At 37.0% G+C, this 16129-nt stretch overlaps 1 protein-coding gene across 6 annotated transcripts in view; it reads left to right on the top strand.

Moving 5' to 3' along the window:
* The window catches only part of LOC112154115 (protocadherin-15), a 272438-nt gene that overhangs the window by 158358 nt on the left and 97951 nt on the right, over positions 1-16129 (top strand). For all 6 annotated transcript variants that reach the window (XR_004949742.1, XR_002920601.2, XM_036217104.1 and 3 more), the window contains one exon: positions 7901-8029. Coding sequence is in view for 4 of the 6 variants with exons in the window: in XM_036217104.1 (XP_036072997.1) it covers positions 7901-8029 (129 nt within the window). In the remaining 2 variants the exon portion in view is untranslated. The remainder of the gene's footprint in view (positions 1-7900; positions 8030-16129) is intronic.

Raw genomic sequence — 16129 nt, 5'->3', positions numbered from 1 at the left:
TACACAGACACACACACACATATATATACATATATATATATATATATATATATATATATACATATATATATAGTATTAATATTTGAGCATTCTAAGAAGGTAGTAAAGCGCTATACAAGTATATGTCATTTAACAAAATACAGAATCAAGAACGGACATTTCATTTTTAAAGGCAAATCACAAAAACGGAACAGACAGTAATAGACTGAATATATGCAGGCTCTACTACCGTAACACATTGATGCTCAACTAGCTTCATAATCCATAAGAGGAATCCAGTATATTAGTACAATATGAACAAGTATCAGATAACCATGGCATAAATAAAATGCTAACAAGTCAACTTAACTCTTTATATCTCTTCAAATAATTGAATTCTTCATCTCGCAAAGCCTGGCATAAAATTGAGTGACGCTTCTTCTTCTGTGTTGGCGTCAGTAGCAATTACTGACACACACACCTACAGTGCCCTCTAGTGGTTGTTGATACTTATTATTAAAAATAATCACAAATAAGTCACACCTGAGTATAAGGCTGAATCAGAATTCTTCCCATCTCCCTAGATATTCTCCCTTTCCCTTCATTTAGCTCTCAAAATGGAGAGTTATGAAAAAATAGTGTCTAATAATTTAGACGTCACTTTTGTTCAATGATGTTATCAATAATTGCCAGCTTTAGCGCAGAGCTTCCACCGCTCAAATATACATAACATCAGTTTTATAACTTTAAAAAGTTCATGCTACAAAAAAACTCATTACTTACATTTAAATGTCTCTGCTTCAGAGCACACATACGTGAAGAAAAGCTCTTCTCAGCACGACGTGGTTTACAGTCGCAACGGAGGACTTTGTATCGCTCCGCTTGGGGGATCAGATTTAAAAAAAATAATTTCCGGACTCACTTGCACTAAAAATGCCCCTTCAAATGAAGGGGGAAGGGAGATAGAAGGGACAGTTTAGTTTGCTAAGACTATCCTAGTGTAGAACTATGTAAACTCATGGGATTAGACCTTCGTACATATTTTACCTTCCTATCGGCCTCCTTGCTATGTAATGTTGTGGTCTTTGCTTCTACACAATAGATGATCCCTATTTTCATTGTAAGGAACGTAGGAGTTGAGTTGACCCTTCAGTCAACTCCATCTGCTTCTCCTAGATTTTTATTCTAACCTTTCCTTCTCCAAAAAAGTGAACAGCTAAGGAACTGTAATAATCCATATTAATATATATCTTAAATATAAGAACCACCTGCAGTTTTATAACTACTACGAATATGTACATAGTGATGAATATCCTCCCACTCCTGCACATATTCAAAGTTTGTCTTTAATTATCTGGATAGAAATCTGCTTTGATATCATTGTGCATTTAGACCTAGTGGTTTTAGAAACGAGTCTCTCAGTAAAAGTAAAAATGTAAAAAAATTAAAAATGCTGGTCAGTATGAAATATGAAAATTCAGACGTGTTTTGCTTCCTATAGCGTCAGATCCTTCCCTGACCATAGGTCACCACAGATGGTGTTCTGTCTTCCTCCGTCCTGCTCTCCTCTCTTTTGAAAGTGAGATATCACATTTGCTGACACCTGCAAGACTCCCCCCTCACATGAAAGTCAAATAAGGAAACTTGGATGCCCCCCCCCCTTCCCTCTGCCTGTTTGGCTTTCATCAGTTTGCCTTTGTTCTTTCTCTTTTCTTCAAAATCCTTCAATTAGGAGGGTATCAAACCCTCCCTCCTCTTCAATGTCACGTCCTTCTCCAGATCGCTTCCAATGTTAAAGTCAAACTAAAAGAGAAGTTTAAGGTTGATCACTAAATACTGAGGTCTTTGCGTGAAAAAAGGCAGATTTTCAATTGATTTTTTTTTTGTGTGTGATTAATTAAAAGCTGTTATATGAGTACGGTGGAGATTGTGGTTTTAGTTTTTGTCACTTATGTTATGAGTTTATTTCATGTTCTGTTTTGAATTGTTCCTCAGTCACATCAATTTCAGGTTTGTCACAATTCACATAGTTGTCTTCATTTCAATTAATTAATGGTTTTTGTCAAATTTTGGTCAGTTTTTTAAACGTTTAAGTTTCTGTCACCATTTTGGGTCCACCACCACCACAACTTGACAATCACACTAACCTACTACAAAAACACATTAAAGATCACGACACTTAGAAGAGCTAATTAATTATTTACAAAAAAAAATGCATTTTAGAAATCTAAAAAGTTACAGAAACCAAAACATAATTGCAAAATAATAATAAAAAAACACTTCAGAAAATAAAAATATTTCCAGAGATCAAAATGAAATGTTAATAAACAAAACACGATAAGAAACTGGAAACTGCTGGTATTATGGGATGACAATATCCAATATCACCGTATGCCGAAAAACCTTCGGTTGAAATAATGACTTCAGTCAAAAATAGAAACAACATTTTGGAAAAATAATTTCCAAAAAATCAAAATGAAATGCTAAAAATTAAGCTAAAGAAGAAACCGTAAAAACTTTTGTAGCTTTAGTAAAGTATTGAACTTTTCTATCTAGATAGATAGGTAGGTAAGAAATTATTTGTGGAATGCTTTTTGGGAGATTTTATTGGGTTTGCAAAGATCTTCATCTCTGACCTATCTAGATAGGTCGGTATTATGGGTCATTGCTGATTGGATGATGACGTTTGTCCATCATTTTAACAGAAAGCAGAATTTAACAGAATTCGGCGTGAAGCGATACAGGATATGCTCCGTACTGATGCTAAAACTTTTAGCAGTAAACGATTATCGAAGACACATTTGAAAAAATAGAATCCAGTCAGTGATGTTTCATAGTGCCAAACCTTTTTCTGGTTTCTAATTCTGTTTTGTGTTTTAACGTTTTATTTTGATTTCTGGAAAATATTTTTTCTTTTTTATGGAAACTGAAAAAGGAAGGTATTATGGGATATTGCTGATCAGATCATGACGTCTGTCTATCATTTCACCTGAGGGTTATTTGCTATAAACAAATACTGGATATAATCATCCAATCGATATCCCATACCTACCTTTATTGGTTTCTTATTGTGTTTATTCTCCTAATATTTAATTTTCATTTCTGGAATTTACTTCTGTTTTGTGTTTCCTTTTTATTTTGCTTATTTTTTTTCATAATCCTCTTTTGGTTTCTGGAATTTTGTTTTTATTTATATATTTTTTTTTTTTTGCCTTCTTAATTGTCGTAATGATCGTTGATGTCTTATATCATTTGTTTGTGTGATTTGCCCTTCAGGGCCACCATACATAAGTCTTAGTCATTCTTTTCTGTACAAACTCCTCCTTAGATCTGGACAATCAGGATATATTGTTTTTTTTGTCTAGAAGATCCCAAAGTCAGAAAGTGTGTTAAAGTACTCTGAGTTTTTTCCTCATCTTTGACACTCCATTATGCTTTGAATGAGGAGTGGAGAGCACAATCAGGGTAAGGCGGGGTTACAGAAAAGGAAAGGTATCAGCTGCAGAGAGATAGAAAAGAAGACAAAAGAGGAAACAAACAGAAAACGGGGAGAAGATTGGAGTGTAGTTGCTTTATACTTGCCCATTAATCAGCATCACCTGAGCGGCCTTGGCTTGTCTTCATACGTGCACGCACACACACATGCACGGCCATTTGTGTCCAATATTATTAAATGTCCTGTTGGGAGAGTGTCAGACTACAAAGTGCCTAATTGGGTATTTGGTCAGTGAATCCATCATACTGTCAAACTGAGGAACATAGAAGTTGGTGCAGTGGACCTTCTCCACTGTAAGGATACTTACATGCACCATAGACTTTGTTGTTCCCAGTTTGATTTGAAAAATGTTCTCCATAGACTCAATACAATAGATAAATCAAGCAATAAATGATTTCAGATGAAACTTTGTGGCTTTAAATAAAAATGCTAATTCAGCTTCAAACCGGTAAATTCAGCTGAGACCTATTGCTGACTAAATTAACATCTTTATATGCTATATTTTCCAAAACTCTTTTAAGGAAATATTTTTTAAAGTAGTCTACGAAGTGGTCTACGAATTTTTTTTGCTCATACTTTCTTCTTCTGAAGAAGAAGGTGTAATTCTATAGCGATCGCCACCTAGTGGCCAAACAGAAACGCCCTCCAGGAGAGGCAGAATAATTGTTGGAGCTTCTCCATTTGAGGATCTATGTTACACTGTATGGTATTAAAAATCTAATTATCATTAGATCACATTTAATCACATTTAAAGTAAAGTATTAAGCAAAGTGGTAATGCTGGATTGAAATGATATTCCTATTAAAAAGCATATAAATGCTAAAATAATAAAACCAAGCACATATATCCCAGCCTGCATACATCATACATACTATTCCACAGACAAATTGAATTTAACCCTTGTGCTAATAAATGGGGTCCAGATGACCCATCCTTACAGTGACGTGTTATCCATCCTATTTCAAATGCGGATAAAGGTGGACAGACTTTCATGTCTACCACGAACAACAGGGAAAATAAAAAAATCATTGGAATAAAAGTTACAAAAAATAGATTAATAGATAAAATGTTGCATAACGGTGCAAATCCGGTATGAAAAGCTGCTTTTATCCTCATCAGAATCAACTGATTCATGGTCAAAGATTTATGGTATGTCAAGAAGCATGTGTTGTTTAGATGTTGCCAGTGACATGTTAGGCGTAGAACCACATGTTTAATGTAAACTACCTACTCGTTGGTGACCAAAACCTAAAGAAGTTCAAAGATGTTTGTCAGTGTGATGGACTCACCTGTTTCTTTGTGGTCTACCTTGCCTGTGTTAAGTCCAAAACCTGGGTTCCAGCTTCTTTGCAGAAGACCTGCCCTTGTCACAAATACATTTCTGAGGCTTCGTTGGATCCACCAGCATGGTGCACATTTTTAGTCCCAAGGGAAACAAAGCAGTCTCTATGGATCACTAACTACCAATGTATCCCATAGTCTTTTTATAGCAGTCGTCTCCTTGGGATATGTTTCATTTTTACTCCCCAGATATAGCAAGAATTCATACATCTGAAAAGTTCCAGATTCATTCCATTGCCTGTCAGAGGAGAGTTTTCAACAACCCATAGAATATCTATATTTCTTCAAATATATTTACAAATGCTTTTAAGTTTCTGTATCTGGGATCGTATTCTTCAGTCATGACCTAAACCATATGACCATTTTGAGGGTAAGAACAAGGGATTGACCTGGAAATCGAGACCTTTGCCTTTTGGCTCCACCCCTTGTTTAATAGAATATCTCAATACAGTCACATTACTGCAGCCGCTGCACCTATCTGCCTGTCATTCTCATACTCCACCCCTTGCCTCCTTCAAACCCCTCCATAAACTGCTATCTTATGGTTGAGAGGTTTGAGAGCTTCAGTGATCCTAGAGGCTATACTGTTTGGGGCAAATGTCCTGGTAGGGTCACCCATCGATGACAGATCCAAGGTGAATGACAGACTAAGAGCAGCTCTAATGTACTTAATGGATACCATTCAATTTATCCATTACACCCATTACAACACTATAACTGGGGTTCCATCCTGGGGCTTGCTGTGGAGCGCCTTGTGACTTGAGTTCCTCTCATGGGATTGAGGGGTATCTTGAAGAAATTCAACCACTGAGACATGGAATGTGGCCTTTTAAACAACAGCTGTTTAAAAAATGAACCAAAAAAAAACACTTGCCTAGCTATACCTAACATCCTTGAAGCCCCAAATTGCTTTACAGTCACAGTCTATGAGGAAGCCCCTGATAACATCTGGCGTGTTCGTTGATGAAGAAGAAAGTGACCAAAAAACTCAGTTAAAATTTTGTCTTTTTAATAAAACGTTGGATCAGAGTCATACAGAGTACTCTGGATACCTGCCATGCAAAGACAAAAATTTGTAGAATGAACTCCACAAACATACACTTCGAGGTGGGTCATGTGTGGCTTCAGGCCAATGTTTGTCAGGACAGGAGAAAAGCCTAAATTAGCCAATACAACTAGCATGTAGCTGAAATATTAGCTAAACTCCAAATAGCCTAAAAAATCTTAGTAAATACCAAAATGGTCCAAAAAGCTAGCCGAATGCCAATTTATAAACCTTCAAAACCTTAACTTTTTATCATTAATTGGAATAATAAAAAAAACCCTAAATATTATTCCAGAATAAATCAACTTAAACCTTAAATAACAATAATAGCAATAAAATAAAATGATCTGGAGACATCACTGCTCATTCTATCTTGTATATGAATAAATTAAACTTTCAAAAACTAGATGATAGAAAAGTTGCATTAACTGCCAAACTACTAGTACCATTGATCAAAAGTCATATTTTACTTCTAACTGCTTTAAACATACACGTCAACACACACACACTTGTTTCTTTTCATCTAACTGATACACATTAGTCGGCTCCTCCTCAGCATACCAATTTCTTTTTTAAAAGTCAAATCTTTGACATCTTATTATGAGACAAATTAAGAAATAGCCTACCTTCAATCATCTTCTCTTTTCACTACTCCTTTGTCCTTACAGGGTTACTTAGTGGGATTTACTCTAATGCCATCCATCAGTTTTCTATGCCTGCTTGTTCTGCTTGGGGTCTATAGGAGGCTGGGTTTGTCCCTGTTGTCCTTGAGCAGGAGGCAGAGCAAAGTCTGGACAGGTTGGCAGTATGTGATAGAGCCTCGGAGAAACAAACAAATCAGCCGTATGCGCTTACGCTCACTGTTAGAGCGACGAAGAACGACTAATCAACTAAATGCACTTGTGTTGTTAGAGAAGACTCAGGACACACACAAATGTAGGGAAACATAGAAAGGTTCTGTGGCAACACAAACACTGCACCGTTGTGTGCCAACTATTACACAACGTCACAGAGAGCTTGAGAGCAGAAGTTTGTGGCTTTGTCCATATTCCATATGTCCTCAATGGTACAGTCTTGTAGTACCCTTGAGGCTTGTGTGGCCATAAAAATTGAATGTACAATTGTTGTGGGGTGGTAGATGTATCTTGAAGTATTTGTATGGATAATGTGAGTTGCACGTACAGATGATGCCATGGTATGGTGGCCTTACACCATCCTCTAGCAGTTATTAAGGTGCGAGAACAGGCCCTTACTACAAATGCTACTTGCACAGGTACTGCAGTTGATACACAGTTGTCCGTAGGATTTCCACAGTAGCTACGCATTGAACATCTAATTTCATAATTCTAACAGGCTGGCTGTGCACAATGAATGCAAAAGGGGGTCTTAAAGTCCAAAAATCCAGTGATGGGTGATTTAATGTGAACGGCGGTCAAATGAGCAGTGGTGTTTTATTTTGAAAATTAACTAAGGTTTTTAGAAGATTTCCAGCCTAGTCATGTTAAAGTCAAAAACTGGTTCATGTAGTTTTAACAATGGCAATTTTTATGTTGAATTTCTAGCAAACTAGCTATGGCTAAAAGCATTTTGATATTGGCATGGGACTACTGTTTGAAGTATGTCTATATTTATATATCTGTTCTAATTCAATAAATAAATTCAGCTGTGACACAACTGGGCGTGTAAAATTTGTCCTCCACATTTGACCCATCCCCTGGGGGAATGGCGAGCTGCAGACACAACCGCGCTCTGAACTATGCGGTGTTTTAAATCCCCTTGATGCTGAGTGTCCAGCAGAGAGAATTAGGTCACATTTTTAGAGTCTTTGGTAAGACTCGACCTTGAATTTGAACCCACAACCTACCAGTCTGAGGGTGGACTGAATTGGTTTATCATGGGACACTTCTTAACTGTGATGGCTCATGCTCTCTACAATGCTGATTGAACTACGTTTTAAGATCTAGAATGAGGTTCACTTTTATGGATTAATACTATATGCCTTTTGGATTAAAGCTAAATCTTCATTTGTGTTTGTATAGACTTCTACCGCAACAGTGAACATCGCGGTGACCGATGTCAACGACAACGATCCAGTTTTCAGTTCGTCACTGCCGGTGAACCTCAGCGTCACAGAGGAGGAGAATCACGCTTTTGTTGGACAGGTCAAGGTAGGCAAACGCGCACAATCACTGAAAATATGCAACCAACATAGACGCACTTCTACTGCTTCCGCTCTTGGCTATCCATTGTTTTAAAAAGACATATATAATGAATGTTTGCTCAGGGTTACATAGTGAAATAATTGTTTCTAAAAAGTAGAAAATGATCATGAGGAATGTGTTAAAGTTCAGCAAAATGTATGTTATTAAAGAAAAGTATGCAGTTTTTGAAAGGTACAGGCTGCATGAACTCTGTGTTTAAATCAATGCCTATGTCCTTGGCAATCGTTGGTACCATGTTCCTAGAAACATACTTTATACCACTAGATCCCTAAAGATGTACGTTAACTGAAGTCACACATTTTTGCAATTGTATGATGAGCTTTTTCCATTGAGATTGCCTGAATTGGTCTGATTTTTTCACTAGTTCTTGCTATCAGATCAAGCTGGTTCACCAATGAGCATTAACCTTTCAGAGTGGCCTAATTGCTGTATTCCCCCCAAAAAAGTTGATTATGTGTAATTTCAAAGGTATGCATCCCCAAAGCTAGTCAATATTGATTGATCTTTAAACAAGTGATCATTCTGTACACACAGACACACACTACAAGCAAACATACCCAGCTCTAATTGAATTTTCTGATATAATTTACCGTTGGGACTGTAGATCACTAACATAATCTTGTAAATTGTGGTTGCTTTGTGATTAGGACAGTTTAATATCCACAGAGGACTTTGCTCACACAATGGAAAAAGGAGGTTTAAGAACACAGTGTGCAGGCGTGGGCCTCTAGGTGCACAGCTCTATTAAACTGGATAATTTGCCTGTGGTTTTTACATTCAAACTGAGCTGATATCCAACGCATTTGTAACGACATTTTAACCAAATAATAATTATCCTGTAATTTGTTCTTTTTTTCATTTTTTCATTTTTTTCTCTATTCACATTTGCCTCAGTTATAACAATGGTAAAGGGAGCAACAATTTGTCTGGAAGAGACAAAAATGTTTTGAATCTTTTTAAAGCATTGAAACGGGGTAAGGATTGTAAACAGAAACAGAGGTCTGCCATGAACTGTTTAGTAGTTTCACGTAAATTTACTACTGCAAGTACATTTTAATAGAACCTTGGTGAGCCACTGTGACCTAAATCCAAGTTTTTCAGCAAATATGGCAGTTGGCTGCATGGTGGCAATTGTAAAAAAGAGACAACAGTTGCATTTTTACACAGTGTGCGGTAGCCTCTGAGGTTTTAAAAAAAGAGTTCAAATTTTACAGCGACCATACAATTTTTTTCTCTAAAAATCAGTCAGTGGCCACCAGAGCAACTTCCAAGGTCGCACAGTCTTAGTCCGGTGACAATCAGGGATGATGGCATTACAAAAATAGGCAACAGCTGGGCGGCCACAGGGCAGGGGTGTCAGGAATGGCAGATGAAGGAGACCAGGCATGGTGACAGGAACTTAAAACATTAAACGAATTAACCAAAACATGACAAATACCCAAGGAGACCAAAATGGTGACAGAACAGAACAGATGACCTAACCAGGAGGAACTGAAAACCAGACACTTAAATAGACTGACGGTATTTGACTGAAATAAAGACAGCTGTGAATCTTGACGAGCCTGAATCTGATGTGACTGAGGGACAATTCAAAACAGAACATGACCAAAATCCATTACATAACTTACAAAAAACAAACCAAAGTCCACAGTCCTCACAGTACCCCTCCCCAAAAGGGCAGATCCCAGATGCCCAAAATCAAAAGAAACTGAGACAGGGAGAAAACAAAATGGAAAACAAGTCCATAAAACATTCAAGATTACTGCAGCCAGACGGATGTAAGGGGTATCAAAACCCCTCCTCAGGGGAGCAGTCCCAGTGACTCTCCCCAGGGACAGTAACCTTGAAAGGGAGCAGTCCCGGCTACCCTCCTCTGGAGCAGAGAATACCCGGGTAGCAGCTGTATTGCCGGCTAGCTGCAGGTCTGATTGGATGATGTGTATTTGTCTCCTGATGGCAGCCGTCCACATCAAGTCAAACCAGCTGGCTCTTTAGCCCGTGGGTACATAAACGTTGGTTATTTTGTATGCCTGACTTCTGCCATCTATTTCATTCAGAACTACGCCAACGATTTTCAAAAAAATCGGGCAGCGGCGTTAAATCTTATAGATTCTGCCGATGCCTCCCCATTGTACAGTGAAATCGTAGTTTTTTTCTGACGTGCGGGCTCTTCCGCTTAAATCAAGGATCCCAAACCTCCAGTTACTAGTCATTAGTTAGATACCACTACTGGCTTCATACTTACCGCATGCAAATGCAGAAAACACAGATTGTGTGGCTAATATTTAAGTATTATACTCTGTCTTGTTTCATAATTGAGAAATCTATACGACTTGCCTGCACCTACTGTAGCCCTTGTGCTATCTTATGGGGTCCAGATGACCCAAGTCTTACTCTGAACTATTATTACTCCCATTTTGTGTCTCCCAGGGACTCCAGTGAAAAATCAAAAATCATTGAAAAAAAAAAATTCTGCGCACTGTCTTGAGGGGTCCAGATGACCCCACCCCCAATGTCAACATATCTAGGATAGCACAAGGGTTAACCCTATACTTGTCTTTGCAAGTTAAGTATTCACTACGACCTGTCACCTACAACGTTCCCAAAAGGAAAAGAAAGTGCACAAAAATGTTAACTTAACAGGCTCATTGAGCGGTCTACGACCTTACTAAGTCATACGGGTCACCTACTTAAAGGTTTGCCCATTTTACAACCGGTATCCACTTATAGGGGCAGTTGTGACTAAGGCCTAGTAAAACATGATTTTGTAGAAATCCAGAGAAATGGCAGTGTGACCTGAAAAAACTCTAATCTATGGTTGTTTGGTTTGTTAACCCTTGTGCTGCCCTATGGGGTCCAGATGACCCTTATATTTATGTGTGATCCCTCCCATGACAAATGCGGACAGGATTTTATGTCTGCCACGAACACCAGTGAAGATAAAAAAAAATCCTTGGAAAAAAAAGGTTCAGTGCGCTGTCTTGTGGGGTCCAGATGACCCCACTTTTAATGTAAACATCCCTAGGATAGCACAAGGGCTACCCAAACAAGACCATAAAAACACTATAAAACAGAAGAAGCCATCCCTCCCTCTGTCTTGTATCTGCTTTGTAAAAATAAACTGCATCCACTGCTGTCTGGTGTAAAGATCTATTGTGAATAACAACTCTCTTTCAAAGACAAAAAAAAATACTTTCTGATGTTAAGAAAGTCCTAATAGTATCTTCTCTAAGGAACACAGCACACACTTTTACAAATACTGCATATTCAGAAGTGAGTTTGCTCCAGAGAAGATGTGCTACAAAGTAATTGGAGAAAGAAAAAAATGGCACAAAAAGAAGTATTTTCATTTTCAATAGATGTTGTAAATATACAACACAAATGACGGCATCTGTCCAAAAAAACACATCTCAATAAGTTGTTTTCAAAATACCTTTTTTTTGGATGAATAAAAGTGTTTTCAAACATGCAGCATTTTGAAGTTTTTCATCTCTGCATGAATATTGATTGTAGAATTTTACTTGAACATTTCTAAGCGATGACTGTAATGATATTTTATCTAAAAACAGCTCAAGGTTAGGATTCTTGTCGGATAAAAGGACTTTTGAAGTCGTACTGCTATGCACTTGTGCTGGCGCGTAAATTGATTTCATTTGTGAAGGTAGATCAAACATTTAGGAGAAGTTAAAGTATAAGAATATATAGAAGAGGTGCTCTCAGCTGAATCTACATCTTTATATCCAGTTACTAAAGATTTCTGAACTAGTTCCAGACCTAATAACTGTCTTACATAATCCTGTAAAAGGTTCGTGGGTAAATCTGGCAGTTTGATGGGCTTTGATCTTTAACTATGCCTCCTTGGTCCCATGCTTACTTGGATTTGCTCCAAGCTTAATTCATGGCCTTTGTACGCGACTGTCAGGTGGCCTTTGATCATTCTGTCACTTTGCCAGGTTACAAATATTATTCAGGAGTCTTTGGTTCAGAAATATGACTACTTGTGATAAATGTTTGACCCATCTGTTGGATTTTTAATAAATCACACTTTTAATAGGTTCTAAAGTTGAGGGTTCAAAACATTGCTTCTTAAATTAACTTTTTTTTTTTGGCCTTTATTCCAAACTCGTAAATCCACACACCTTTAAAGAGGTCATTTCCGTTCAAAGCATTCCTAATTACAGCTCTTGCTCATCGCTTTGGTGGAGTTCCAAATTAAACATCGCAAACTCACCCTAATCTGCAGAGAGGACTCTTGAAAGTATTTAAGTCCTACATTTCCTCCTTCTCGAGACCCTTTGGATGTATTCCAAGGCAAAACAGACAGCATTGTATCTAAGGAGGCTGAGCAAGGCTCGGCTCTGGGCATTGCTCCAAACCAGAGGCTATACCAGTGTCTGTTGAGCAGGTTTTCTAAAGAGTGAATGCTCCCGACCTTGATTTGCAGATGCAGGTATGAGGCAGGGAAAGAAGCGAGGCATACTGAAGTAATGGGAGAACATGTTAGAGGAAGGCTGACAGATGAGAGGACGAGGAACGTAATGGGATGGGGCAGCCGTCTCAGCATAAATGTCACGTTTTTGGCTTCAAAAAAGAAAAAACTCAAAACTACGATGGAGTATTATGGCCACTGTGATAAAAAAAATGAATTTACGATAACAAAATTGAACAATTATAAGAAAAAAAGTCATAATTTTATCAAAAAAAATTCATAGAACTATGAGTCAATATTTACGATATGCTATGAATTGAGAATTTACAAGATTGAAGTCATAAATTCATGAGGAAAAGTCGTTAGTAAGAAAAATATAAACAACAACAAAAAATAATCAATATTTTTTTCACAAATAAATACATAAGTCAACAATATTTTTAGTAGAAGGACATTGAAAGAATTTGCAGCGAACAGGGCCATTTCAGAAGTAAATTCTTGACCCGTAAGGAGTGGATTTCCATCAGAGGTTCTGTCACGAAACAGGCAGACAGATGGTTCCACGTGCAGCAGGTTTATTTAGTGAAGACAGGGCAATGGGCGTGATGCACAAGTTAAAGTCCACAAAGCTGGAGTTGGGACAGACAGGAAATCCAGAGTGGTCAGAATCCAGGCGGGGGTGAGGGCAGGGGCCAGGCGAGGCAGGGTCAGAGGAAAACAGAAGGTGAAAACTGGAGGAGAACGCTCGGCGATGCAGGCAGAGAGGCACATGCAAAGCTTCGCGGGGAGTGGAGTGTGGAGCCAGACTAAATGCTGAGGAGGTGATGAGATGATGGGGAACAGCTGAGCTGGTGAATCCAGGTGGTGGTGGTAGGTGGTGAGCGCTCCCTCTGGTGGCCGGAGATGGTAGCAGCAGGTTGCTCCATGACAGGTTCACACTTACTATAACACATGGATTGAATACTTTTAAGCCTTATGGCATAAATAGAAATGGCTGAAATTATGGATTTACACTTTATGTAATGTGGATGGAGGCTCACCCAAACATATTTTTGAAAAAGGAATAATTTTTCTTTAAAAAAAAATACAACTTTATTCTCATAAAGTTACTTTTCTTTTAGATTTATTTATTATTTACCTTATTCTCAAGTTACAATTTCTGTTTCATAAAGTTACGACGTTAGTCTTGTACAACTTTACAACTTCATTTTCATAAAGTTACAATTATTTTTACATGAATTTACAACTTTATTCTCATAAATTAGCAACTTTATACTTTTAAATTTACAACTTTTTCTCATAAATTTACAAATTTATTCTTATAAATTTGCAACTTTTTAATTTACAACTTTGCTCTCATAAATTTACAACTTTATACTTTTAAATTTACAACTTTTTCTCATAAATTTACAATTTTATTCTTATAAATTTGCAACTTTTTAATTTACAACTTTGCTCTCATAAATTTACAACTTTATACTTTTAACTTTACAACTTTTTCTCATAAATTTACTTTATTCTCGTAGTTACAACTTTTTCTTATAAATCTACAACTTTTTCTCATGAATTTACAATTTTATTCTCATGAAGTTACATGAATTTTTTCCTATTTTTACAACTTTATTCTAATAAATGTACAACTTTTACTCATAAATATACAACTTTATTCTCATGAAGTTACAAGTATGTTTTCATACATTTACATTTTTATTCTCGTAAATTTACAACCTTATACTTTTAACTTTATAACTTTTTCTCATACATTTACAACGGTATTATCATAAATTAAAATTTTTCTCTCATAAATTTACATCTTTTCCATAAAGTTAAAAGTTTTTAAGTTTATTCTAATAAAGTTGTCATTCTTTTTCACAAAGTAACAACTTTTTCACATACGTTTACAACTGTATTCACATAAGGTTATACATTTTCTCATTAATTTACATCCTATTCTTATGAAATGTTACACATTTTTCTCACAAAATAAAAAGTTTATTGTCATAAAGTTAAGACTGTTTTGCTGCCTCTTGGCCATGACACTCTTGCAAAGGAGATTTGTAATATCAATAAGTTTCTCCTGGTTAAATAAAGGTGAAATAAAATAAAAATACAACTTTTTCATAAATTTGCAACTTTATTCTCATAAAGTGCAACTTTTTTTAAAAATAAAATTATGTTTTTCTTGTCATAAAATTTTGTCTTTTTCTTATAAATGATCATTATCAATTTTTCTTGAAAATTGTGACTTTTTTATGATTTTATATTTTTATTCTCGTAAAATCATGACTTTTTCCTCATATACTTTTTACTTTATTCTTTGAAAATTACAATCATTTTCTTATAAATTTACATTGTTCTTGTAAAATTATGACCTTTTCCCAACATTGTATGACTTTATATTTGTAAAGTAACAAGCCTTTTCTCCATAAATTTACAACTCTATTTTTGTAAAATGAATTTTTTTTCTTATAATTTTACAACTTTATTTATACACTTTTTGTTGTTGTTTTATGGTACCCCTGATACTCCGTTGTACACAACAGCCTCTCATGCAATTTGGACGTTCACCTGTCAGGGGTCTCCACAGCGGATCGGCTCTCACCGATCTGCCCATTTGGTTTGGCAGAGTTTTCAGCTGATATTCTTCCTGATATGGGACGTACCCTCTCCCGGCTCAAGGAGACCCAGACTCGGGCCTTCCTGTGGCTGAATAGTGAGGCAATAGCGTGAAGGGTCTTGCACAGAGAGCCACTCTGGAGTAAGCTCACCGCGCCCCCTGGGAATCAAACCCTGGTTTCCCACGCGCCAGTCCTGCATGCAGCCATCTGAGCCATCCATATCCCCCCAAAAGCCTCTCAAGGAATGTTGTGATGAATAAATAAATCTAAGATTGTCCAACTGATTTAGATAGCACAAAATAATGAATGGTGGGAAATTAAACAACAAAAGCCGCTTTCAGCTAATTAAGAAGTTATTTCTTGTCATGTTCAAAAGCCTGGAAATTACTCCAATGGAGATCACATAATAGTGTGTGAGCCTGATAATGAAATGTTTTGTGTAAAACTAGACACACTCAGATGAATCCTTGATGGCTGTTGGTTTGTTCGTCCCTCAGCTGCCCTCATAATCCCTCTGGCGCCGCAGAAGATGCAGGAGCTCTTTTCTACTCCCTAAGCATGACATGGGATGATTTTGCTGATTTGGCACACCTAGAGCCCCACAGAGGAGAATGAATCACCCTCTGCACTTGTTAGGTGAAATGAACAAGGAATATAAATAAATAAGTCGGCACCGTCTTTGGCGTGATTGCTTCCCCCCTCCCCGTAGAGGGCTGTTGACAACTATTAAGGTCTAAGAACGTGCGGTGCAAAACTGTCTCAGCTTTTCCTGATAGGACAGACATAGCAAAGCAGGACGTTCACACTTTTGTTGTTATTAGTGTTCTTCGTACAGCAGGAGCTATTACTTTTAGTGTGAATAAAAGTGGGTTTAGGAACTGTTAGCGGTAGAGCCACTTTGATGAAAAATGTCTTTTTGCTGTTTTAATGTGTTCTTATGACATTTTTGTGATGTAGTATTTCTTTATTCAATTTTTTGTGAAAAAGGAAGACATGAGA

This window comes from Oryzias melastigma, linkage group LG19 (genome assembly GCF_002922805.2).
Source record: "Oryzias melastigma strain HK-1 linkage group LG19, ASM292280v2, whole genome shotgun sequence".
NCBI lineage: Eukaryota > Metazoa > Chordata > Actinopteri > Beloniformes > Adrianichthyidae > Oryzias > Oryzias melastigma.
This window is presented reverse-complemented; position numbering and strand designations above follow the sequence as displayed.